The sequence below is a fragment of the Balaenoptera musculus genome, chromosome 20 (assembly GCF_009873245.2).
Source record: "Balaenoptera musculus isolate JJ_BM4_2016_0621 chromosome 20, mBalMus1.pri.v3, whole genome shotgun sequence".
NCBI lineage: Eukaryota > Metazoa > Chordata > Mammalia > Artiodactyla > Balaenopteridae > Balaenoptera > Balaenoptera musculus.
In genome coordinates this window covers 56,574,319-56,599,723 of record NC_045804.1, presented here as the reverse complement: position 1 = coordinate 56,599,723, position 25,405 = coordinate 56,574,319, and the positions used below count along the sequence as shown (strand labels likewise).

Sequence of the window (25,405 nt, the reverse complement as noted above, 5' to 3'; positions counted from 1 at the left end):
CGGTGCTAGAACCTTCTTTAAAGTGTCAGTAATGGGGTTAGTGTTTAACAGCCCGGAGTCTCGGTTTGGGATGATAAAAAGTTCTCAAGGTGGAAGGTGGTGATGGTTGCCAAGACTGTGGATGTACTTAATGCCAGGAACTTAAGAGCTGAGATGGTAAATTTTGTGTTATGTCTATTTTACCGCGACTAAAACAGAAAGGAAATGACATCAACACTACACACAAGAATAGTGTTAACATTTAGCCTCATTCAGGGGGTGGAGGTGGCGTTGGGCTCCTTTGCACCTCCCTGGAGTGCCCGGAGTTTCCAGATCCTCTGTCTCAGAAACAGTACAGAGGTTGGCCGCTGTGTGTGTCCGAGTGCCCCCGACTCATCGGAAAAGGGACTTTGGGTACCACCTCCCCTGACCCCATCTGTTTGCTCTCACCGTTGCTCTCATCCGCCTCTTTGGGTGCTTCATTCCTGCTCTCATCGTTAAGAGCACCCTCAGGAGGCCCTAAACCCCGATGGCTCATTTCAGCTCATTTCAGTTTGTTCTGTTCTTGGTAGAAATTGAAAGCAGCTGGTCATCATCAAGCATCTCCCACATGTACACGGTGGGAGGGATTGACCCTACACTTCATCTTCTGGACACTAGGTGTATTTTATTCTTCTTGTTTTAACTTGGAAGATTCCTTTCAGGATGGGCTTGAATGGAATTGGCCACCCTCCCACCCCCATTCTGGCTTCGTTTCCAATTTCTCAGTACCTGCCTATCTGCCTCTTTCTGGATTTCATCATTGCTGTGCTTAGGTCTTGAAACACTTTGTGCAGAAGCAAATCAAATTTACAGCAACTGGAGGAACGAAGTGGCAGCACTTGAACTGGAGCGGTGGGAGAGACCACCAGCCTTGTAGTCTGCCTGGTCCACGATTGAATTCCCTTATATCCTAGGGACAAAGCGACTTTGAGCTCTTACCCAAGGAGCAAGCGGTGGCGTGGGGCTGTGGATTCCCTGCAGGGAAGGAAAGGGTGGTCTTTGTGAGGCCAGGAATGAGGAAGATGATGATAAAGGTGGTGATGGTGACAATCACAATAGCTGTTGCCATTTATTGATCTTATTCTGTGCCGGGCACTGTCCTGCATACTTTACCTCATGCATTATCTTCAATTTACAAATAAGTAAGTGGAGGCAGAAGTGGGCTGAGTGACGGTGACCCAGCTGGCAACTGCTGGGAGGAAGGAGAGACATAACTAGAGTCCTTGCCCATCTCCCCGCTGAGCTCCGTTCAAGCAAAGCAGCAATTTCATTGTATGGGGCCTTTGCCACCCCCCGTCCTGTACCTAAGCTCATCTGGCCTTCTCAATGCCCACATGGGATGGGTCAGCAAAGCAGTATCCTCATCTCACTCTCACAGAGGATAAAACAGAGGGTCACAGAGGAGACGTTACTGGAAAACACCCTCCACGGACAGCACGTGTGTTGTCTGTGTTGGATGCTAAGAGGTGAGCTCTAGAATAGATCCAGGTGGCCGTCATCTCCCGCAGTAGCTGCGTTTCTCCTAGTGGAGCTGTCATCCGGGCCATCACCATGAAGGAGGTCACCCAGGCCACATGTTTCTCCAAGTGGGTTCCACAGAACCCCTACTCGCACACAGCCCATCATTGAGGTGAAGCGGCCTGCCACTCTGGAGGCAACCAGTCTGAAGTATCTATTTATTACAGGAACCTGGTAGTGGGATCACACCCATTTGGCCAGTTAGATTAGATCGTGAATTGTGGTTTTATGCAAATATTATTGGGAGAAGCTGAGCTGAAGTTTCATGCTCCGACAATTTCTGCAGAGTCATCAAAAGTAGAGACGGGGGACTTCCCTGGTGGCACAGTGGTTAAGAATACGCCTGCCAATGCAGGGGACATGGGTTCGAGCCCTGGTCCAGGAAGATCCCACATGCCGCGGAGCAACTAAGCCCGTGCACCACAGCTACTGAGCCTGCGCTCTAGAGCCCGCGAGCCGCAACTACTGAGCCCACGCGCCACAACTGCTGAAGCCCGTCCGCCTAGAGCCCGTGCTCTGCAACAAGAGAAGCCACCGCAGGAGAAGCCCGCGCACCGCAACAAAGAGTAGCCCCTGCTCGCTGCAACTAGAGAAAGCCCACACGCAGCAACGAAGACTCAACGCAGCCAAAAATAAATAAATAAATAAATATATTAAAAGAAAAAAAAAAAAAGTAGAGACAGGAAGAGAGGAATTGTTCGGGCTGCCATCAGACCAACACAGGGTTGCTTTTTAGAAGGGTTTTGAGTCGTGGTCGAATTTGACTTTGCAGTTATCAGACAATGAGGCATTCACAGCTGCTTCTGAGAAGCTGAATGATTTTTCCTCTTTTCTCCCCCTTCACGGCTAAACAGAATTTGCTTTTCCTTGACTTCCTGTCGACCCTGCAGTGTGTCTATTTCCTCTGCTCCTTTACTGACTTCAGGACAAAACCTACTTTTGTTTCCGTAAAGATTTCTTGTTAAAATAGCGTTGCCAAAAATATGGTCCTAGAGGAACAGCAGTGGAATTTAGGATTGTTATTGAGGGAGGAGGGGATTATTTTTCTTATTCAACTGATCATTCTGAAAGCAACCCTTTGGCTGTCTAGATGAAGAAAACATAAGGACCATAAACTCAGGGGAGTGAGGACAGAGAAAAAGCGCTGTTTGCATTTCAAGGCCTTGATTTGCATTTGAACTTTTTCTAAATGGGTGCTTTCAAGAGCAATCTTAAACATTCTTGGCATCCTTGAGGGCAGGCCAGGCCAGGCTCTGCTTTGCTTAATTTTGATATATTTTTTTCAGGAGACGGTAGTTTTATTTGTATTTGAATGCAAACTGTTTTTCAGTTCTGTAATTTCCCCCAAAATGAGTGGTTTCAGCAGAACGGCTGTCTGCCATCTGCCAAGAATAAGGAAACTGAGAGTGGAACGTGGCCTTGAAAGAGGAGGAGAAACGTATTTCTAACGGCGAAAGTTGAGGGAGGTGTAGTATCTCTGAGCTGCCTTCACGCAGCGATGGGAAAACCAGGATGTTAGCTGCCTGCGTTCTAAGTATCTGGAATTCCTTTTTTAAAAAATTGGTATTTTAATGTGTCTTTTTTCAGAAGACCCCTCACAGATAAATTTTCCACTAGACTAACGTTTGGCTGTGAGGAGTAAAGAAAGACTCAGACGTCACCCTGCTCCGTCCCTACCTTTGGGTTCAGGGTTCTTTTTGAAGCGGTGAAGACAGCTCAGGGAAGGCTGGGAGACGAGAAGCAGGCCGGTGTGATTATAAACAACTCACCCTCGTAAATCCCATCACCAGCCGTGTCCCACAGCCTCTCTGAAGATCTGTTTCTTTGCTAGTGGTATTGTATACCCTGGGATCTTCAAAAAAGAAACTTACTTTTTAAATCCAACCTGACCTAAACAACAACAAAATATGCTTTTAGCTCAGTTCTCAGATGCTGTGTTTACAGATCTCAGGCCAGAGGAAACTTCCACACTTAAGTTTAATTCCTTCCCTCCCCCAATGGAAGTAAGAAGATGGTTCAGGCTCTAAGATGAAAGGAGATGCACGGTGTAGGTGTGTTTTCACGGCTTGTCGTTGCATCCATGAGCCTTTTGGGGGTGCTCTGCGGTGCTCCCCGCCTTGGGCTGGCTGCAGGTGCTCCCTCTGGCCTGCGCTGCTTCTTCATCACCGGGGGTCTGCTCCTCGTGCTTGGGAGACCCTTGACTCGGACTTCGGGCAGCTTCCTACCTCCCATCATGCGCTGCATCTCCTAGGACACAGAAGTTGGTCCCCATCCATCAAGCATGTTTTGTGCCCCCATCAACTGCAGGAGGGGCTGTGGATGTCACTTTCCCGGACCCGATGGCCGGCAGGGAGATGTAGCACACAGGCCACGACAAGCACCCCGAGGGCCGCAGAAGGGCTGGTGCTCTTGAAACACACGACATCGGGCAGCGAACTAGTCCCAGGGCTGAGGGAGGGACTTCCCTAAGAAGGGTCTGTCCAGCCGGGCTTTGAGGATGGCGTGAATTAGCGGGATGAAGAGTGGGGTAAGAGCATCGTGGGCTGACGGGACGGCAAGGGTGGAGACCCCGAGGTCAGACACAGAGCAGGGACATTCAAGGACTTGCCTGCAGAGTGGAGAGGAAGGGCGCAGCGGCATGGGGAGACAGGCGCAACAGATTTTTACATTGAGGGACGTAGGGGTGCGAGGAAGGGGGCGGGGTCAGGGATGATCAGAAGACCTTTGGTTTCAGCATCCGCAAGGATGACGTCACCATGGCCTGAGATGGGACAGGCAGGTGGCCTGGGGTGCTGGTGATTCATCTGCTCTGTACCCCACCTCGGCGTGGGTGAGCCCCTGGGGGGCATACCCACCAAGGAGGGTGTATCCAGAACGTGGGCCTGCAGGGTGGTCCTGGGGAGTCTCCAGACCCCCTTCATTTGTCCGCTGTGGCCTCGGACGGAGATGTGATGTTTGCCCTGTCACGGTGTCGGTCCAGCCGAGGCACTTCAGGTAACCTCTCTGAGTTCAAGGCCAAAGATGGTTCAAGTCCCTCAAAATTGTGTTTCCTTTTTGGAAACTATTTATTGTTTTCTTTCTGGCTTTAAGAGCTGTATCTGTTCGTGATAGAAAATCAGAAAATGAAATAAAAAATAAAAATCATTGTCAATTCTCCTCGCCGTTGAGGGATAACCACGGTTGCCACCTGGCACGTTAACAAAATTGTGATCACGCTGCATGTAGAGTTCTATATCCTAACTTTTTCAACCAACATTGTATTCTGAGTTTCCTTCCCCAAGGCAAAAACAAATTCTTTTTTTTTTTTTTAAATTAATTTATTCATTTATTTATGGCTGTGTTGGGTCTTCGTTTCTGTGCGAGGGCTTTCTCTAGTTGCGGCAAGTGGGGGCCACTCTTCATTGCGGTGTGCGGGCCTCTCATTATCGCGGCCTCTCTTGTTGCGGAGCACAGGCTCCAGACGTGCAGGCTCAGTAATTGTGGCTCATGGGCCTAGTTGCTCCGTGGCACGTGGGATCTTTCCCAGACCAGGGCTTGAACCCGTGTCCCCTGCATTGGCAGGCGGATTCTCAACCACTGCGCCACCAGGGAAGCCCCCAACAAATTCTTTTTTAAAAAGTATTGCCTGCATAGTATTCCATCATCTGGCTATGGTGTCCGTTATCATCAGGATGTTGTTTCCTCTTGTTCTCTCATAATAATACTCAATACAAGATAACACAATGAAGACGTTGTTCCTTTATCGTTTTATGTCAAACTTTTCACTTTGTTTAAATTCACAAGTAAGAGAGAGACACGCTCTGATTTTAAAACAAATTCAAACAGTACAGATCCATATGGAGTAAAAAACAAGAGCCTCTTTTCTGCCCTCTCCTCTCCCCCCGCAGCCCACCCCCAACCTCAACCAACAGCTGCTGATTTGGTGCATCTCCTTAAATACATTTACAATTTGTCCTTTACGAAAAGCAGGGTGCAGAGGGTTTTGAGTAGAGAGGTTGTGGCTTTGGTGCCATCTTAAATGAATATTCTGTGAGAGCTAATTTTGGGCCTGACACTATTTTGGTTCTTGTGGTAGGGTTGCCAGATTTTGCAAATTAGCGGCCAGGTAAATATGAATCTCAGATAAACGACGAATAATTTTTTAGTATTAGTATATCCCCAATACCGCAAGGCATCTTTACACAGAAAACACTTATGGTAAGTAAAAATACTTGTAGTGAATATTATTCAGCCTTAAAAAGAAAGGAAATTCTGACACATGCTACCACATGGATGAACCTTGAGGAAATGATGCTGAGTGAAACAAACCGGTCACAGAAGGACAAATACTGGACGATTCCACTTGTATGAGGTACCTAGTGTGGTCAGATTCATAGAGACAGAAAGAAGAACGGTGGTTGCCGGGGGATGGGGGTTGGGGGGTGGAATAGGGGTTAGTGTCGAAAGGGGACAGAGCTGTCGTTTTGCAAGATGAAAAGAGTTCTGTGGGTGGAGGGTGGTGATGGCCGTGTGAATGTACCTGATGCCACCAAACTGCACACTTAAAAATGGCTCAGATGGTAAATTTTATGTTGCTTGTATTTTCCCGCAGGGAAAAAAATACTTGTACTAAAAACATACATGTTTATCTGAAATTCAAATTTAACTGGGCCTCTTGTGTATTATCTGGGAGGCCTGCGCTGTGGGGTTGACAAATAGAAACGAGATGGTCTCACCCAAAGGGTCCAGTGCCGAGGCCAACTTCCCAGGTCTCTGCTTCTGGGAGCTGAGTGGGTGGGGCAGGAAATGGGACCCTGTTCCTTATTATGGCCGCCGAGACTCCTGATTTCCTTCTTAGCTTCCTGGATAACTGTGAGCGGTGTATAAACACATGCAGGCCGTCTGCCTGTGGGGAGGGCAGTTCATCAATCCCTAGGGCTCAATTTCCTTGTCTGTAGAACAAGGAAGCTGGGCTTGATGACCTCTGCAATTTATCTTCCAGTGGCAAAGTCTGTGAAGCTATAAAATGGTCTTGGTAGAATGATTTCCACATGGTCTGGATATTTTTCTACGATCGTGAAATCCTTTTCCATCTCCAGCGACGTCCACACCCCTATTCGTTCACTGTCACGCTTCTCTTTATATTATGGTATATTTTAGTTAATTTCATGCACACACCCACCCTCCCTCCCCCCCCAGTCTGCTGATAAATGAACATCCCCAACAAAGAAAACTTTAGCTTTGAATCACTGGGCAAAATTGGATGAATTTGGAGTTGGTGGTTTCAACTGACTATATATGTAGAATTATATATATATATATATATGTATACATATGAAGTAAGGTCGTCAATAGATAAGTTATTATCCTTATTGTTGTCTTTTATAACCTGTTTAATATTCTTTCTCTTGATTGACCATGTGGTCCCATCCCTTGGATATTATTGGCCAAATCAGAGGGTAAAGGAGTCCTTGCTTAATTGCTCTTTGAGGGGAGAAAGAGTTTCTAAATATAAACACAGTAGAAGAAATCACAAAGAAAAAGAAATATTTAGCTAACTAAAAATTGAAATCTTATGTATAACGAAACATAAGCTAAATTAAAAGGTAAAAAACAAATTAGGGAAAACATTTGCCACAAGCTTAACAGACCAAAAAAAAAAAAAAAATGTAATATGCCTACAACTTAAAGAGCTCTTTGCCAAAGTTTAAGATAGTTAGTAATACCCCAGTAGAAAAATGAGCAAAAGACAGGAAGAGGCAATTCACGGAAAAACTGCAAAATGCCCAATAGACATTTAGGAAAGTTTCACTAATAATCAAAGAAATGAAAATGAAAACGATATCGGTTAAAATAATTTGAGAAGGAGATGCTAGATTTTTTTACATGAAATGATGCCTTTTTTCCTTTCTGTCTTGAAAAATGTGTCATGTTTTTCATCATCAGTGCAATCAGAACTGCAACTTGTTTCATGGTTTACGTAGCTCATTTCATGAATTATCATTTTCGTGTTCTATAAGGTTTTTGACGTTTCGATATTTACTCTGGAACCTTGGGGCATTGCTGGGGGGAGGGGCATTATAATTGGAGGAGTGCCCCATTAACTAACCCCTCCCCCACTGTAGTTAACAGGTTGGGCTGAATTCTAGCCACTGAATAAAGTTGGGTGTTCCCCTCTTCCTCACTATATAAACAACTTTCAATGATAAAGTAATTGCATGAAAATTGAGCTGTTTCCATTTTTCCCATCTTTACTATTTAAAAAAAAATCAAATGTTTAAAAGTTTACCTTCTTTTTAAATATTATAATGTTTAATATTCGCGTGTATGCGCAATGCATGTATGAAAACTTGCTGGTGTCCCCCGAATATCCTTGGTGTGCCTCTTGGATCGTCCTGTTTGCTGTGCGGCTTTGCAACGCGAAGTAGTTCTGAGGTTGGTGTGACCGGTGGGAATTCCGTAACCACACTCGGCCCCGGTGGAGCTGATAAGCAGCGTGACTTCTGCTAACCTAACCGGTGCCTCTTCCCCACGCAGCCTGGTTAACGAGGTGTACGAGGTGGACGACACCATCCAGACGCTGCAGCAGCGCCTGAGGGACGCGGAGGACACCCTGCAGTCGCTGGTCCACAGCAAGGCCACCCTGGAGCACGACCTGGCGGTCAAAGCCAACTCCCTGTACATCGACCAGGAGAAGTGCGTGAGCATGCGCAGGAGCTTCCCCAGCGCCCGGCGGCTGGCGGGCTTCTGCTAGGGCCCCCTCCCCTGGACCAGGTGTGACGCTCCCCAAGGAAGGCGGAACCAGGGCGCCGCGCGCATGCGCGCACTTACACGAGGGCTGATCTATATTCACTTATTAAAGGATCGTTATTTATAAACATGTGCCGCGGTCCTCTCTTGGAAAACCTTTCGTTTGCCTCCAAACCTTAATTCCCGACGATTTACTAGGCTTCTGGGCCAGAGAAAAACAATCGATGTAATAGCCAAGGTAAGAACACTTATTTGTGTTATTCTTGTTATTCTCTGTGTAACATGAATGGGCTGGAAAGGAGAAATGTATTTTTTTCTGAGGCTGTGGAGGCAGGTATCCCAGCAGGTGGGTTCTGAGAGAAGGGGCAAGGCCTCTGGGAAGGTAGTAGTCGGGGATAGTTTGAGCAAAATCGAAGGTGGAAAAATAGTGCATTTGGACAATAGTAAGTAGACCAGTTTGGCTGTGATTCATAACGTAGGGTGTGTATGAAGAAACAGGATGGGTGAGACCCCTGGAAAGTTGGGGGGGGGGGGTGGGTTCAAGGGTAGGGGGAGTGATGGACAGGTCTGTGCAGGGACATGGCCTTGTGAAAGCAATGACCGGGTAAGGAAAGTTCGTATTGGAGTTTGTATTGGAGTAAATAGTGATGTAGAACATTGTTCACTGGACCCTTGAATTTCTTCTGTCAATTGCTTGTCCTTGTTATTTGCCTGTTTCCCCCGAGTATTTATCTTTTTTTCATTTGTTTTTTAGAGTTCTCTGTATATCAATCATGTGACACTTTCATCCTATGTACTGAGCATATATTCTTTGTATGCCACTTGCCTTTACATTTTGCTTATGGTTTTTAATGTTCAGAGGCTGAAATGTGTAAATACTTCCGTGATGATTTATTTCTTTGGAGTTACACCAGAAAAGCTCTTCTTCATTCCAAGATTATTTACCTATAATTTCCTCTGATTCCATTCATGACTTCTTAAATTACCCTTAACCGTCTGGAATTCAATTTGATATGATGTAGAGAGCATGCTAGCTTTGAATCCTTTGATCTGGAAATACTGAAATGGGAAGATGAGTTACCGGAGGGAAGGGTTTCTCTCTTTTCTCTCCTATTTCTCACAGCTTGCATCTTGTATGCCTACCTCTTTCTCTTATAAGCATCTTCTTCTGCCTGTGTTCTCTTTGCTCTGTCCTAACCACTGTTAAGGCCAAATCCATCTCTCTCTCTCTCTGTTTCTTAAAAGCTATTTTTCAGCACACCTTGGTCAGTCAACTTCACAAAACATCTCAAAATGCTAGTAGCGTTGACATAAACATGATAAGCTTGTACTAGGGTTATTTTTGTGGTCTCAGTATATCATTTTAGACATCAAATTGTAGGTTTCGTCATTCTCCCTTTGCTTCTAATGGAAACAAAGATATATAAGCGCCACTAAGACACTTAGCAATTAGAGCAATCAAGTGTTGGTGGTCATCATTTTTAGACAATAGTTAGAATAAACATAAATTCCACGTGTCTCTTATTTGTTACGTTTCAGGGAAAATCTTGCTGGCTTTTTCCACGAATTATAATTTTTTTTGAGGAATATGTGAGCGTGGAGTCCTTTTACTTAAACATATGTTCCCAGCATTACAAGAATGTGATGGGAAGAGACGTAGTTCAGACATAGGAAAAGGCTACTTTTCTTGTTATTTTGGTAAACTGTGGGCAAAGCGAAGTTCCACAAATAAACATTCGGTTTCTGGTCTAAAATGTCACAGCTACTTCCGAGGGTGGATATTCAAGCGCTGGGATCCATGAACAGCCAAGACTCAGAGTGTGATCTTGCATAAGAATCACAGGTCTGCAAATATCAGCACGTGATCTGGCTTTATATATTCAGGCTCAAACTATCTTTAATATTATGTGGCTTTAAGAAGGGCTGCTGGAATGTCAAAGGCCTCCACCCACCCAAGCATCATTCAGATTTAGAAATGTGTGTAACTGCCCCTAAATAACCAAGTCACCTATAATTTTAGCAATTTCCATTTACATCCCTGGAGAGTGTTGTCATAAACACCTCGCAGGGCATGAGCCCTGAGTTCATGCTGTAAATAGCTGAGGTGGGGTCCGGTTCTTGGTTATAATTTTTGCACTGAAAACGGGGATGGAGTCCTTCCTTCTGAATGCAGGGCTGACCCAGTTCAGGAGGAGGGGGAGTTGGTTCTCATTGATGTGCCCCTAATTTTCCCTGTCAGTCGCCACTCTTCTAGCCCTGGCCCTTCAACTGGTCCCAGCAGTGCTGGACCCACCATTGGTGAGATTGCCAAGACCAGCCTTCTAGGCAGGGTGCCATGATGGTATTTTCTGAACCCTGTATAGTCGGGCATTCATGGGGAACAGAGACAGTACTTAATGTCTTCTCCAAGGATGGAAGATCTATTTTACCTTGAGGACCAGCTCTAGACCATAGCAGTGCTTATTTGGAATGTTGAGGAGGAGTCTGAGGACGTGTGTGAGTTCACACAGGTAAGAATCTGGGCGTCGGAAGGCTAATCTAACCTGCAGGGGTCCGGATGGAGAAGAAGCGGCACAAATATTGCGATCTCTGCTCTAAACAGTTCTATATTCTCCCTCAGCCCAGATCTTTCCCTTCCAACATCAGAAGCGTTCTGTTTTGTGATTAGTGGCTCATTCCCTGGGGCCCCTGCTGTTTGCTTATTTTGCTGGGAGCTAATGGGAGACCCTTTCTCCTGCCAACTTTTTCCTTTTAGCAAGGAGCTTCTAAAGAGCTCACCATGACCAAAAAGCGACTCTGGTGGCATCATGGTAGAGATCTAACTGTCCAGAATAAATTAGACATTATCATGGGATGTCCCTGGACTCTGCACTCCCAATGCAGGGGGTTGGGTTCGATCACTGGTCAGGGAACTAAGATCCCACATGCCCTGCGGCGTGGCAAAAAAAAAAAAAAAAGAATAAATTAGACACTATCAAAGGTTTTGGTTTTTTAAAGAAAATTATTTTAAAACTAAAGTGTTATTTTTCCCAAGAGACGTCCGTGAGGGTATAATATTTCGAACAATCAATCTCATCAATGCAATGAATTAATTTTACCAAAGTATTGCCAAGTCCTAGATCTCAACGTCTTTGATTCTATCTTTAAATAGCATTTAAGGCTAATATCTGTGTGTATACTCTGTTTCGTCAGATAGAAGAAAAAAATCTCTGATTTGACAGAATGTACGCAATTCTAGAAATCAACCTCTTCTGGCATCCTGTTGGCAATAACCGTTGGTGCTGATGGACTGGAGGACTGCTCTCCATGTGCCTGGGTCTTTGGAACCATATTTCTCCTAAAGAGCATTCAGTCCCAAATGGGAAGTGATTGTGTTTTGTGTCACTTACTGGCATTTTGGTGCGAGTTAACTAAAATAGGTTCTTTCCCGTTTGTGTGCATTCTGGGTTGTCTCTGAGCTGGAGTTATAGCTACAGAAATAGCTAACTTCCTCTAGAGAGAAAAAAGAATTTAGAACTAGGTGCCTCCTTTTCTTACCTTGGTTTGGATTCTGTTCCTCTTATCTCGTGGATTTTAAGACCCTTAGCTCAGGTCACATTTCTTTGCTCGCGTGGAGCCCAGGATACACAGGAATGTATTAGTAAGATGAGTACTAGGCATTGTGGAGTAACAGTGTTAGGGAATGTTGAAAGGAGTCTAATTATGAAATTTAGAGATGAGGAGTCAATGAAAACCCCAAAGCTACAGACGTAGAGCTATCTAGGGAGAATTTCAAGAGTCACTTGAGTTCTGGTTGGTTGGATAACTACCTTCATAGAGAAGTTCTGAGATGTGTTTATTGTTCAAGCTTCAAGAAGAGGATGATAAAGGTTATCTCTTAGGGAGGGGAAAGCTCAGATGCTCGGGGATAATGCAGAAAGACCTTATCCCCAGTGGTGAAATAATGACCATCACTATTGGTCAGTTTCACGATAGAAGATCAAATCCAGTGGCAAGCAAGAGGATATATTGTGGCCCAATAGGAATGGCAGGATGGTTCAGTGGTAAGTCATCCAAACCTCAGCTTCACTCTGTCTGCCTGTTTGCTGGTTGGTTGAATCCCTGGAGGAGAGCAGAGCAAGGTGTACGGAGTGAAACCGTGCTAGGAACGGGGGTCTGGTCTGGGACCTGTGATATCTTGTCCTCCAACGTCACCCCCCAGCTGTCCCCACCAGCCAATTCTTTGAAGATATAGTATGTGGAAAATTGCAATTCATTCTTTATTCATTGACTCAATCAGTAGATTTCTACTGAGGCCCTTCCAGGTGTCTGTGCCGTATCGGACTCTGGAGATAATACAGTGGACAAGATGGACACGGTCTCTGCCCTCCTGGAGCTTGCAGTCCAGTGGATTCTACTGACAAATCATCATACAAAGAACTAAGCTAATTATGAGAATTTATGAGAGGGATTGCATCTTGGAAGGCTCTCTTGAAGTTGTGACACTTAAGCAACTGTCTGAATGGTAAGAAAATCAATGTGCAACGTGCTGGGGGTGGAGAGCCTGCAAAGGTGTTCTAGGTGGAGAGAATCACATTTTCAAAGACCCTGAACGTGTGAGGAGCTACATACAGGAGTCACATACAGGCAGGACTGGCTTCGCGGACATGAGACCTGTGCAGTCACTCAGGGCCTTGGGCTCAGGGGAGCTCATGCTTGGTTCAGTGCTCTGCTGTTACCCTCTTGAAATTCTTAATAATTTTTGAACAAGGAGCCCTGCATTTTCATTTTGCACTGAGTCCCTCAGAGTATGTAGGTGGTCCTGGCTGTGGAAGTTTGATCTCGATCCTACTTGTGATATGTAGCCATTGGAGGGCTTGATGCAAGGAGAGACATCCTCTCAATTCCTAAAAGGTGCTCTGGTTGTGATGTGAAGCGTGGAAGGAGGGATATGGCTACCGCCCTTTAGGAACTTATAGTACAGCAGGTACAGCAAAACCTGGCCAAGGGGTGTTCTTAAAAGTCACACATTATAGGAATATATTGAAGCAGATCCTGAGAATTGAGCAGAGTGTTATCAGGTGAAATTTCCGGGTTGGGAAAGGTATCATCTCTTACATGGGTCCTCCCAGTCTTCTTTTCTCTGAGCTAAATACCATCGTTTTGCTTCTTCAACTCAAGCTCAATTTCTTTAATCGATTAAGAAGCTTAAAGATCTGAAAACCACTGTTTCCCATTTGAAGCTTCGCAGTGTTTTGGGGAATTGCCTCGTAGCTTTAGCTTAATGCTGGAGACTCACATAAAGTAGGGCTGCTTTCCCCTCTTCCTTCCTATGACGCAGCGAGCTCAGATAACACCCAGATGCTTACGATGAGGTTTTTCAGTTGCCTGTCTGAATCTCTGCTAATCTAATTCCTTCGATGCCCTGGAGTACATCCCACAGACACTTGCTGTCTCTTCCACTTAAGGCGGCTGTGTTTCTGCCGTCAGTGAAGCTTCTGTTCTAGGCATTTCCCATAAAGACTATTTCGTGACATTATTGCCAGGCACGTCATCATCTTCTTGTGCTGTTTTAGCTATCGGCGCTGTCCAATAGAACTTTCTGCAATGATGGAAGTGTTCTACATCCTCTCTGTCCAAAATGGTAGCAACCTGCCACATGTAGCTATTAAACACTGAATATTAGCAGGGTTCCACATGAAAACTTAGGGCACTAAAGCTCAGGAAAGCTTTTTGGTCGTTCAGTGTCACAGAATCAGAATAGGGCAAATCCAGACAGAATCTCAGATCTTCTGACTCTCAGGGATCTTTTTTCTATGCTGTGACTCGGCGGTCTCAAACAACCATTTATTTGCAAAGCTTTATAGAGCATCTATTAAATGCCATGAGTATTGCGGGGGATGCCAAGAAATAAAATAGTTCCATCGGGTCAAAAAGGGGTGAGCAATGAGAAAAGAGAATCACTTGGTTGACCTCTAAGAGCAAAGAAGAGAAAGGGAGGGCCCCAGTGTTTACCTCCAGAAGTCCAGAGGTGTTGCCATCTGTTGTACAAATGGGCCCTGTTCTGCGTCTGTGCTCAAGGCAAAGGGTCCTGAACCCTGCAGGTTCTTTAGTGCCTGACACACACAGGCTGCGTGTGGTAAACCCCACTGCCTATGCCACTCCCTGGTCTTTGGGTTTGCAGAGACTGAGGCTACGTAACCTGCCCAAGCCCACACAGCCACTAGGCGTCCGAGTCCAGATTGAAATCCAGATCCTTTCGGCCCGAGTGTTAATTTAGGGTGGCAGTGGGTATGGTTGCTGCAAACTAAGTTTGTGCACTGACACTGGTGGTCCTGAGTGCCAGGCTGAGAGACTTAGATTTGACCTATTGGCAGCAAGAAGCCAGAGAAGCTTTTAATGAACTTCTCAGTGGAAGCTACCGAGGAAGTAGGAAGGATAGACTCGTGGTGGCCAGAGCAGAAAGACGGAAGGGCTTCAAGGAAAACCACGTGTCGAGGTTTTTTCCCTTAGGGGCTCATTTCTCCCACACCCAGAAGATGTCCAGAGGGGCTGGGAACAATGGTGGCATTGGAATGTCAAGGAGAGGGACTGTTCTGGGAGTCAAGGAGGCAGGGGGTAGGGGGTGCAGGCAGAGAAGTTGCCTCCAGAAAAGTCAGAGGAGGTCCAGAATAGGGCAGTGGAGAGAGAACAGAGATGGGTCCAGGCAGTGTGGGGACCAGTGTAGCATCGTGTAAAGGGTCACAGAAGGTCAAAGATCAGAAAGAGACTTGAAGGGCATGAAGGAGATCGCTGGTAACTTTTAATAGTTCTCTTTGGGGAGAACAGTGTAACCAGATAACACAGGAATTTAAGGGAAACAGGGCTATGTTCCATGGGGAACAGGAGTTGACCAGCAGTGAGAGGAAGGGCAGAAATGCAACACCCAGAAAAACACAAGGCAGTCAATACAAGTTTCTTCGAGACAGAAAAAACTTGTTCATGTTTGCAAGTACAGGGAAAGAAGCCAGTGAAGAGAGTGAGAAATTAAACATATTGGAAGAATGAGACTGCGTGTATTATCTTCTAAAGAGACGAATTACTTGATAACGATTTTAAAGTTACTGTAAGGTAAAACTTCTCTCAATATCCTTAAAAATCTTTCAGCCATTCTTACGTATTATTCCAGAAGCAGTATTTTAAAATTACAGTAATTAAAACTGGGATAGGCAGACAGATCAATGAAATAGAAAGTCCAAAAACAGGCCCATATATATATATGGATCTAATAAAATCAGTGCTTCATAATAGTAGGAGGAAGGAGGGATCATTCAATAATTGGCTATTTGCCAAAAAATTAATTTAGATTGTAATTTGGTAGGATATACTAATATAAACTCTAAATGATTACAGATTTTTAAAAGTCATGAAAGTACATACTCTTTGTGTCTATTCAAACATCCAGAAGTACAATAAAAGTATATGAAAGTTAAAAGCTGGGAAGGAGCAGTGAACGTTTCCTCACGCACTTTTTGATTGCATTGAGCTTTTGAATTTTTCAAATTCTGTGGCATCATTTGGCTAGTTTTAAAACACTGTCTACCCCATAATGCCATCTATCTCTTCTTCTGATAATGGAAAAAAAAAATCATAAAGTGTCGGGAAAGAGTCAAATTCTTTGCTATTAAGTCATTTGTACCAAGTGTCCATCTCTTGAAGAATCTTCATAAATTGCCAAATATATAGTTAAGGTATCCCACACGCACAAAGCACTGGACGTCACTGAAATGGCTTTAAGTGATATTATCAGTGCCACCAAGTAATGCTTTTAAAAAAAAACCATATTCATTCATTCTTAAATTCAAATGCTCATTTGAGTGCCTTTTACCCAATACAGTCTGTGTAGAGAATAAAATCTTATGCTTCCTGCAGATACTTTCACACCATGTGTTGAAAAAACATATGCCAAATGGACACCACTCGGTTGTAATTTACAATTTGAGCATCTTTCCTGCTTTATTGCATCACAGTTGACATGCACAGTGTGATCCTGAGAAGACTGATGTTTATTTTCACGGCAACTCCTCCCCCAGTGCCTACTTAGCTAGTGTCCCCTACGCACATTTTCCAGTCCTCACCATGACTCACACAATAATTGCTCACTAAAATAAATACCTCTTCTTCTGTACTGTAAGTTTCCAACAGAAAAAAGTGGCCAGCCTCTTCTTCTTTGAATATCTGTCACTCGTATTCCAAGTGAGTTCAAGAGTTGGTACATCAGTGGTTTCACCCAACTGCAAACCAAAAACAAACACAAGCCTTTTACCACCACCCCTCATGACGTTGTTCTTCCACATTATATGCTGTTAATACTCTGCGTCATAAATTCCATCACTATGTATCAGTCAGGCTGGGCTAAGTTATGCTGCAGTAACAAATGGCCCCCAGATCTAGCCCAGCAAAGTTCATGTCCAACACAGGACAGTTGAAGGCTCTGCTGCACATCGTCCTGACTCTGGGATCCAGACTTGTGGAAAAGCCAGTGTTGGAACATGCACAAGTTGTCATGGCAGCGGGGGAGAGAGAGCTCTGAAAGTTGTTTATCCACCCTCATTTCTCAGACTGAAGCAGGTCACATGGCCCTGCCTGATTTCAAAGGCAGCCGAGAGATGCAGTGCTGTCAGGAACACGGAAGGCAGAGAACTGGAAATAGGTAGTGAATGGTCCTAATGATTTCCACATGCTCATTCGACTTCTTCTCTGAGCATAAGTGTGTCAAAAGCTATGAAATTGGTTTTGCAAACTTTGGGAAAATATTTTGACTCAAACCTGTTTATGCTTTGGAGAAGTCTTTGAATGTTGGCTTTGAAGTTTTAGATTCCTTAGAGAAAAATATTCCATTGAAGACTGGAAAGCAATATTTTGAGGTTGATTTAGAAAAAAATACTCAGTGGGTTTATTTAGAAAAGGTCACTGTTGGAAAACGATGCAAAATCTTCATACTCCTATTTAACAAAGTTTCCGAACAGGACAAATCAATTTGGAGTAGAAAGAAAGAAATTCCTAAGTACCGTGATATCCAATTTAAAAATTCATTTGTCAGACTTTTCATTCAACTCTCCAGTTGGAGTTGTTTGCGGGAAATCAACTTGCCTATCACTGTTCTAGCACATGCAGGTTCATAGTTTATATTTGAACTAGACTGAATTCCTCTTTCCTATTTATATTTATGATGTTATTTTGAGCTCTAGTATTTATATTACTATTTTCATTACACTCTTATTCTTAACAAACCACTTTTGAGCCATTGATTCTTTTCTGTGAACTGGGGATTTAAAACAACAGAGAGTGACAACACCAAAAAATGACAAATTTTAAAAAAAGGATAATTTAAAAAGAAAATAAAACTAAGTGCTTAAATGAATTAGATAGATGTCCTTGTACAGGGTGGATATATATTCAGTGAAAGTTGGCTTGTGAAAACAGTATAAGCAAAACTCAGTATCCCTAGGGACAGGTAATGTAGAAAACCTTCCGTCTTTGGTTTTCAGGAAATGGGAATAATCTGAAAAGTTCAAAGTGTGTGATTCCCCAGAGAATGTGATCCCCCCATTCTATCACACAATGTCCCTCTAAATACCCTCAACCAATTATGGGTTTTATTTTTTTCCCTTTACTGCCAGAGATGCCCCAATTATTTAATTGATCCCCCTTTAACCTTCTGACTAATTGCCACAGTGTGAATAGAGGTTTAGAAGGACATTCTCTCCTCCTGCTGTTTGATTATAAACACAGGTCTCACTAAGCAACAGAGAGGCATTTTCATTTGCATGCTTCCTTTTTAATGGGATATTGGGTCTACCAATTCAGAGCCCAATATCCCAGTGCAAAGTGTGGGAAATTAGAAGAGGGTTTTCAAGTTTGGGACAAGACGGGGGTCTCTTATTTCCTGGCTCTTACCCCAGAATTGAAATCTGGGGACCACATTCTCAGATGGCAATGGAGAGAGATCGTGCCCCAAGAGAATTCCTGACTCAGCTACTGACAGTCGCACAAGAGTAAGGATAGCTAGCTGGCTTTATGTCGCTAGTAATACCAAAAAGAGTGTCGGACCCTTGAGCAGGGGCTTGAACCTAGCGGCCCCAGTGCTGTGATGATTTTCACGGTGCAGTGAGTCAGTGATCCCCAGTCTTTCCTGGGAAAGGGCCCTGGAAGGGGTTAGAGAAAGGCCAGCCATGCACCCTTCAAAAGTGTTCCATAAGGAGGGGAGAGAAAGTCCATTCTTCTGTGAACCAAAATATGAAAAGGTAGAGGAAGATGTTCCTTCTCTCAGGCACTAGTGTTCATTGGCTGTGATGGTTTGACTGTGTGTCCCCCTAAAATTCATGGGTTGAAACCTACCCCCCCAACCAGGTGATGGTATTAGGAGGCGGGGCCTTTGGGAGGCGGAGCCCTCATGAATGGGATTCTTGTCTTTATGAATGTGGCCGTAGAGGGCTCCCCTGCCCTTCTGCCACATGAGGACACAGCAAAAAGATGGCCGTGTATGAACCAGGAAGCGGGCTCTCACCAGACACCAGATCTGCTGGCACCTTGATCTTGGACTTTCAGCCTCCAAAACTGTGAGAAATAAATTTCTGTTGTACATAAGCTCCCCAGTCTGCAGTATTTTGTTATACCAGCCTGAATGAACTAAGACATTGACTCAGAAGATGATGGTAGCAATAAAGAACTTGAACGTGGTGTCAAGGCACACATAGAAGGGGTGGTAACTCTATCCAGTTAATCTTGTGTGGGATCCTCAAAGGTCAGGTGATGCAGGGGGCACTTCACAGTGAAGTGAAGAGGAGACAGGGCTGCCCTCGTGCTTGCAGGGTCATGGGGGGCAGTTCTTGGAAGACAAGGTAGGATAAGCGCCATTGAAGAAACATGAAGGAAGTGGTGTAAGGAGGTAAGGATGGAGGTGGGGGCTCTTTTTAGGATCTGGGAAAGCTTAATACAGGGGGTGAGATTTAAAGTGGGAGACAGATGAAAAGATGCTCAACATCACTAATCATTAGAGAAATGCAAATCCAAACTACAATGAGGTATCACCTCACACCGGTCAGAATGGCCATCATCAAAAAATCTGCAAACAATAAATGCTGGAGAGGGTGTGGAGAAAAGGGAACCCTCCTACACTGTTGGTGGGAATGTAAATTGGTGCAGCCACTATGGAGAACAGTATAGAGGTTCCTTAAAAAACTAAAAATAGAGCTACCTATGATCCAGCAATCCCACTCCTGGGCATGTAACCAGAAAACAACAGAATTCGAAAGGATGCATGCACCCTGATGTTCATTGCAACGCTATTTCCAACAGCCAGGTCATGGAAGCAACCTAACTGTCCACTGACGGAGGAATGGATAAAGAAGATGTGGTACATGTACACAATGGAATATTACTCAGACATAAAAAGGAATGAAATAGTGCCATTTGCAGAGACGTGGATGGACCTAGAGATAGTCATACAGAGTGAGGTAAGTCAGAAAGAGAAAAACAAATATTGTATAATATCGCATATATGTGGAATCTAGAAAAATGGTACAGATGAAACTTATTTGCAAAGCAGAAATAGAGTCACAGATGTAGAGGACAAACTTATGGTTACCAAGGGGGCAAGGGGGAGTGGGATAAATTGGAAGATTGGGATTGACATATACACACTACTATATATGAAATAAATAACTAATAAGGACCTACTTAGCACAGAGAACTCTGCTCAATACTCTGTAATAACCTATATGGGAAAAGAATCTAAAAAAGAATGGATATATGTATATGTGTAACTGAATCACTTTGCTGTACACCTGAAACTAACCCAACATTGTAAATCAGCTCTAATCCAATAAAATTTAAAAAGAAAGAAAAAAAGAAAGGAAAGGAAAGAAAGAAAGAAAGAAAGAAAGGAAGAAACCCAGAAACTCCAAGTCTGCTCTTTTCTGGGGGGGAAGGGAGTTCAGATGTGATGCTGCAATTCTCTCCTCTCAAATTTGTCTTCCCTTTGAAGAATCCCTCATTAATCGCCAAGGCTCCACCACACTGTTCTCTGTAGGGATGTGTTATGTGTTATGTGTGTCCCCCTAAAATTCCTATGTTCAAGTTCTAAACCTCAGTACCTCAGAATGTGATGTATTTAGAGAAAGTATCCTTAAAGAGGTAAGTTAAAATGAGGTCGTGTGGGTGGGCCTTAATCCAATAGGACTGGGGTCCTTACAAGAGGAGGGTACTTAGACGCTGACCCACACAGAGGGAAAGCCAGGTGAAGACACAGGGAGAAGTTGGCCGTCTTCTCTGGGCAATTTGTTGGGGCCACCCTGGCTAACTAATACAGTGGGAGTGGAAAGTGACTTCCTTTGATGTCTTAGAGCCCCGCTGAGAGGAGGCATTTAAGGCAGGCTTCTGTAAAGTCTGGGAGACAGCAAAAAGGAACCAAACTCCCAAACTAAGGTAAAACTAGGTCATCAAGCTTGTAAGAAATGGCTTGCTTTTAAAGCTGCTAACGAGTCATCCCGTTCACAAAAGGATCTGTCCAGGGATTGATGATGCCTTTGGGTCCTACTGCCATCTCCTGCCTCCAGAGGGGGATCCCCAACAACACAGCTCTGTCATTTTGTCCTGGAGCCATGTGGTCACACGTGCTGAGAGCAGGGTTAGGACTCAGACCACAAGTGGCCTGAGGCTGGAGTTCATGGCCAAGAAAAGAGCAATTGAACCTGGCGTCACAACCCCCGGGCTTGTCTACAAGCTGGCGTGGACGTCCTGCATATCTGTCTGGCCGTGGTGTCCGCACGCATGCGCTGGGAGGGCTGTGTAGTGAACAAAGTGTTTATAAGCATCTGCTGAAAACTGTGTTCCCACACCCCTGGGAGGGCCGCAGAGCAGGCAGCTGCATCCCTGCCGTGCACAGCAGGGGCGATGCTCTCCTCTCACTCCAGAGAAACGATATAGGAACATTCTCTGGCAAAGACAAACCCCTCCAGCGTGCTCCAGGAAAACAGTTCTGAACATAAGATCTGCCAGGTCTGGATAAACGTAGCTCAGTCCCTCAGATGTTTTGACCATGACTGAATGTTCATACCGCACGGCCTTTCATCAGAGGCCTCCAAATAGTTCACATAAAATCCTGAGCCTGTTCCAGGCAGCGGCTCGTCAAGAGTTATCAGATCCACTGTTAGAGCCACTCAACGCCTTGAAGTATTTATCCTCGGAGATAATGTGAACCCGGAGAAAGCTGAAGTTTGAGATCTTCTGCTGGTGGCAGAAGAGTCCAACTCCAATGGACTAAGAAGTTTCTTTATACTTGGAACCTCATTTTCCTCATGTTTAAAATGGGAATAATAATAATAGTGTGTCTTCACATATATGCTCTAAGTTTGTTTTTTATAACGTGTTTTTTAAAAAATTTATTTATTTTATTTATTCAGTTTTGGCTGCATTGGGTCTTCGTTGCTGTGCAAGGGCTTCCTCTAGTTGTGGCGAGCGGGGGCTACTCTTGGCTGTGGTGTGCAGGCGTCTCATTGTGGTGGCTTCTCTTATTGAGGAGCACGGGCTCTAGGGTGTGCAGGCTCAGTAGTTGTGGCGCACGGGCTTAGCTGCTCCGCGGCATGTGGGATCTTCCCAGACCAGGGCTTGAACCTGTGTCCCCTGCATTGGCAGGCGGATTCTTAACCACTGCGCCACCAGGGAAGCCCACATGCTCTAAGTTTTTAATCAGATTAAAAAGCAAAGAGGGTTCCTACTTTATTGTAGGAAAGCTCTCAAAGTTTCTATACACATTAGCATTCAGGAAGCGTCACAGAGAATGATGGTGAGATGATAAAGACCTTCAAAGAAGCGTTTATCACTGCCCTAGGCATTCTAGTGACATCCTATGATTCTACTGTACCAGATTCTATTTTCCTTAAACCTGTCTTGAAGTCCAAGTGACAGAATGGTTAGTTGATGAATCATTAGGTTGGAAATTTAAAATGCTTGAAGTAACATAAATAAATGAGCTGTAAAACAACTCAAAGCAATATTTAACAAAGTGTGGTGCATATATAAACATGGGGTCCCCATGTTCATGTGCAGGCTTTCTAGTAATACATGGAAGCTTGGAGATTTGTATGTTTCTCCAACAACCCTTTCATGCATGCATTCAACAAATAGTAATAAAGTGCCTATGTTATGCCAGGGACTGTAGTTAGCCATAGGAATCAGAAAATGATAAGACAAGTCCCAGCCTTCCAAGCCTTATAGCCTAGAAGGAAGACGCCACTAAGGAAATAAATAAATAAATGCAATAAAGTATAATTAGATTCTCAACCAATGGACTTGGTATTCATGGTGTCAGCAGTCTCTGAGTACTTACATAGGTCTATGCCATACATTGATTTTTTTTAAAGACTATTTTTAAAGAGAAGTTTTAGGTTTATAGCAAAAATTGAGAGAAAAGTACAGGGATTTCCCATATAGCCTCTGCCCCACACTTACACAGCCTCCCCCATTATCAACGTGCCTCACCAGAGTGGTACAGTTTTTACAACTGATGAATCTACACTGACACAGTATCACCATCCAAAGCCCATGGTTTACCTTAGGGTTCACTTGGTGTTGTACATGCTATGGGTTTGGACAAATGTATAATGACATCTACCCATCATTATATCATACAGAGTATTTTCACTGCCCTAAAAACCTTCTGTGCTTTGCTTATTCATTCCTAACTGCTCCCCAAATTCCTGGCAACCACTGATCTTTTTACTGACTCCATAGTTTTGCATTTTCCAGAATGTCATAGCGTTGAAGTCAAACAGTATGTAGACTTTTCAGATTGGCTTCTTTCACTAAGTCATATGCATTTAAATTTCCTCCACATCATTTCATGGCTGGATAGCTCATTGTGTGTATTCAATAATATTCCATTGTTGGGATGTACCATAGTTTATTCACACATGCAGTGATTTTAATTTTGCTGGGTGCAGTATGACCTGGTTGGCTGAGGGCACAGTGTGAAGTGTACGGGCAAGAACAAGCCGCCAAATTAATGAGGACACCAGCTGACTTCCCACCAACGGATGCTGGCTTCTGAGGGGGTGATGGGGGGACTGGCACAGTGACCTTCACAGTGTCATAAAAAACTATCTCAGTATAGTGAGAAACAACCTTGAGAAAAATCCAGTTGCTAGTGACAATGATGGAAAAGAGGAGAAATGAAAGACCTCCAAGGACACGACTGTTCTTGTCCAGAAAATAGAGCATTTAGAGAGAATAAGGGTGCTTTACTGGTGGGCCCCGATGCAGGAACTCATGAAGTGCTCAGAATGTATTCCTCACGAATAGAAAGGCTCTATTCTATACAAAGTGTGTAGTGGTAGAGGGAAAGTGTCAGGTTAAGCTTCACGAAGGGAGTGATCTTGGGGCAGATTCTTGGAAGATAAGTCATGTACTGACCATGTGACTAAGATCAAAAGATGAGAAAGACCCTCGCCTGTTTGGAAAATACTGGTCAAAAACCAAACAAAGGGACTTCTGTTGCTGGCCAAGGAGGGTGATAGGAATTTAACCGCTGACCAGAAACAAACAAAAGTGATCATGGTAAGAAAAGTTCATAAGCTGGTTGTTTTTGCCCTTGAAATACCGTTTCCAATAGCATCAGTTTTAAGTGGTAGTTTCATTCCTGGCTAACCCACAAAAGCTTGTTTCCTCCACATGAGGGAATTTCAACTACGTTCTCTGTTAAGTAGGTTTTGTGGCCTGGTTTGAAGACACAGTCCCCACTTTATACACTGTTTTCCTGGAGGAGATTTTGGGAGACAAGAGCAAGGAAACCATGTTTATTCAAAAAGCCCTTTTACCTGCTGCCAGGTGCCTGCTGAAATGGAAATGGAAAGGTGTGGGTGACAGGTCTGGCCTCTGGGAACAGTTAGGCATCTTTTGGTCAGTGGAGGAAGGTCTTGTCTAAGCACTTGAGGGCCCGCTCCTCCATGGGGAGGGCTGTCCGAGGCTCTGGGCTGCCCTGAAAGGGTAACTGGGGAATTCTTATGGACCCAGAGGCTCTCCAGCTTGATACAGTTCCTTTTAACCCAGGTAATGTAATGAGTGAAGGGAGTGCTGTGAGATGATAAATGGCAAATAAATGTCAATGTTCAGCAGGTAATAGGGTCTGTGGATATTCAGCAAAACAGAGAACACACATTCCTGTGTGGCAGAGAAAATACTCACCAGGTATTCTGTCGGCTCTTACGTTGCCCTGTCTCCCTTGTAGCTGAGTTGGGTCCACCTGGTAAGTTTTGGTCAATAGATTCTGAAGCGAAATGTCAAGCTGGGTGGTCAACAGCCAAGGTGCTTCCTACACCTCTCCTTCCTCCCCCCAGTGATCTTGGATGCTACTAATTTATATGATGGGTCACAGGAAGGAAGAAGCCTGGATCCCTGAGTTGCTGCCTGGAGCAGAGCCCTCACCAACCCTCACTGGACTTGGAGTGAATGGACACTAATCTTTCGTTGGGTTAAGCTGCTAAGATTTGGGGTTTTATATGTTAGGTCATCAGAGCCCATTCTGCCTTGACTAATATACTATTTAAGTCAGAGCCAAATGGTTGCTGCCATACATAATGCAGGATTGGTGTTGCCTAATATCCCAGTTTTTCAAAACAAGCCAGAAATGGACATTTTCGTGTGACTCCAGGTTTGAAATGCTGGCGACATATTCAACTTGAAAACACCATGGTTCTACGCTGTGTAGACCAAACATGTCGGTGGGCTGAGTTCAGCCTATCAGGGGCCACTTTCCAATCTCTGAGGTCCTTCCAGCCTATTTAAGTATTTTACAAACTTAATGTCCTGTTACCATTCTAATTTCAGACTTAAAGGCAACAATTACGGGGATCAGTGGTGGGGAAATAAATGTCTCAGAAACTTCAAGCTAAAACGTACGAGGTCATAGCCAAGAAGGGTAACCCAAAGCGAAAGTTCTTCTCCTTCTTCTCTCTCCCCTCCTCTTCTTCCCTGCCCTTCCCACCGCCTTCCAGAAAGGATGTGAGGCGTGCCTTAGGTCAGGTTCTCCAGAAGCAGACCCTGAAATGTGGCTTCAAGAGCAAGTGATTTACTAAGCAGATGCTCCCAGGGCAGGTTGGTAAGGGATGGAGAAAGCAGG

The 25,405-nt window shown here is 44.4% G+C and overlaps 1 protein-coding gene across 2 annotated transcripts in view; it reads left to right on the top strand.

Moving 5' to 3' along the window:
* The window catches only part of TEKT3 (tektin 3), a 182,416-nt gene extending 174,022 nt beyond the window's left edge, over positions 1 to 8,394 (top strand). For both annotated transcript variants that reach the window (XM_036836133.1, XM_036836134.1), the window contains one exon: positions 8,056 to 8,394. In XM_036836133.1, the coding sequence (XP_036692028.1) occupies positions 8,056 to 8,272 (217 nt within the window). In that variant the 3' untranslated portion in view covers positions 8,273 to 8,394. The remainder of the gene's footprint in view (positions 1 to 8,055) is intronic.
* The last annotated feature ends 17,011 nt before the right edge of the window (positions 8,395 to 25,405 follow it).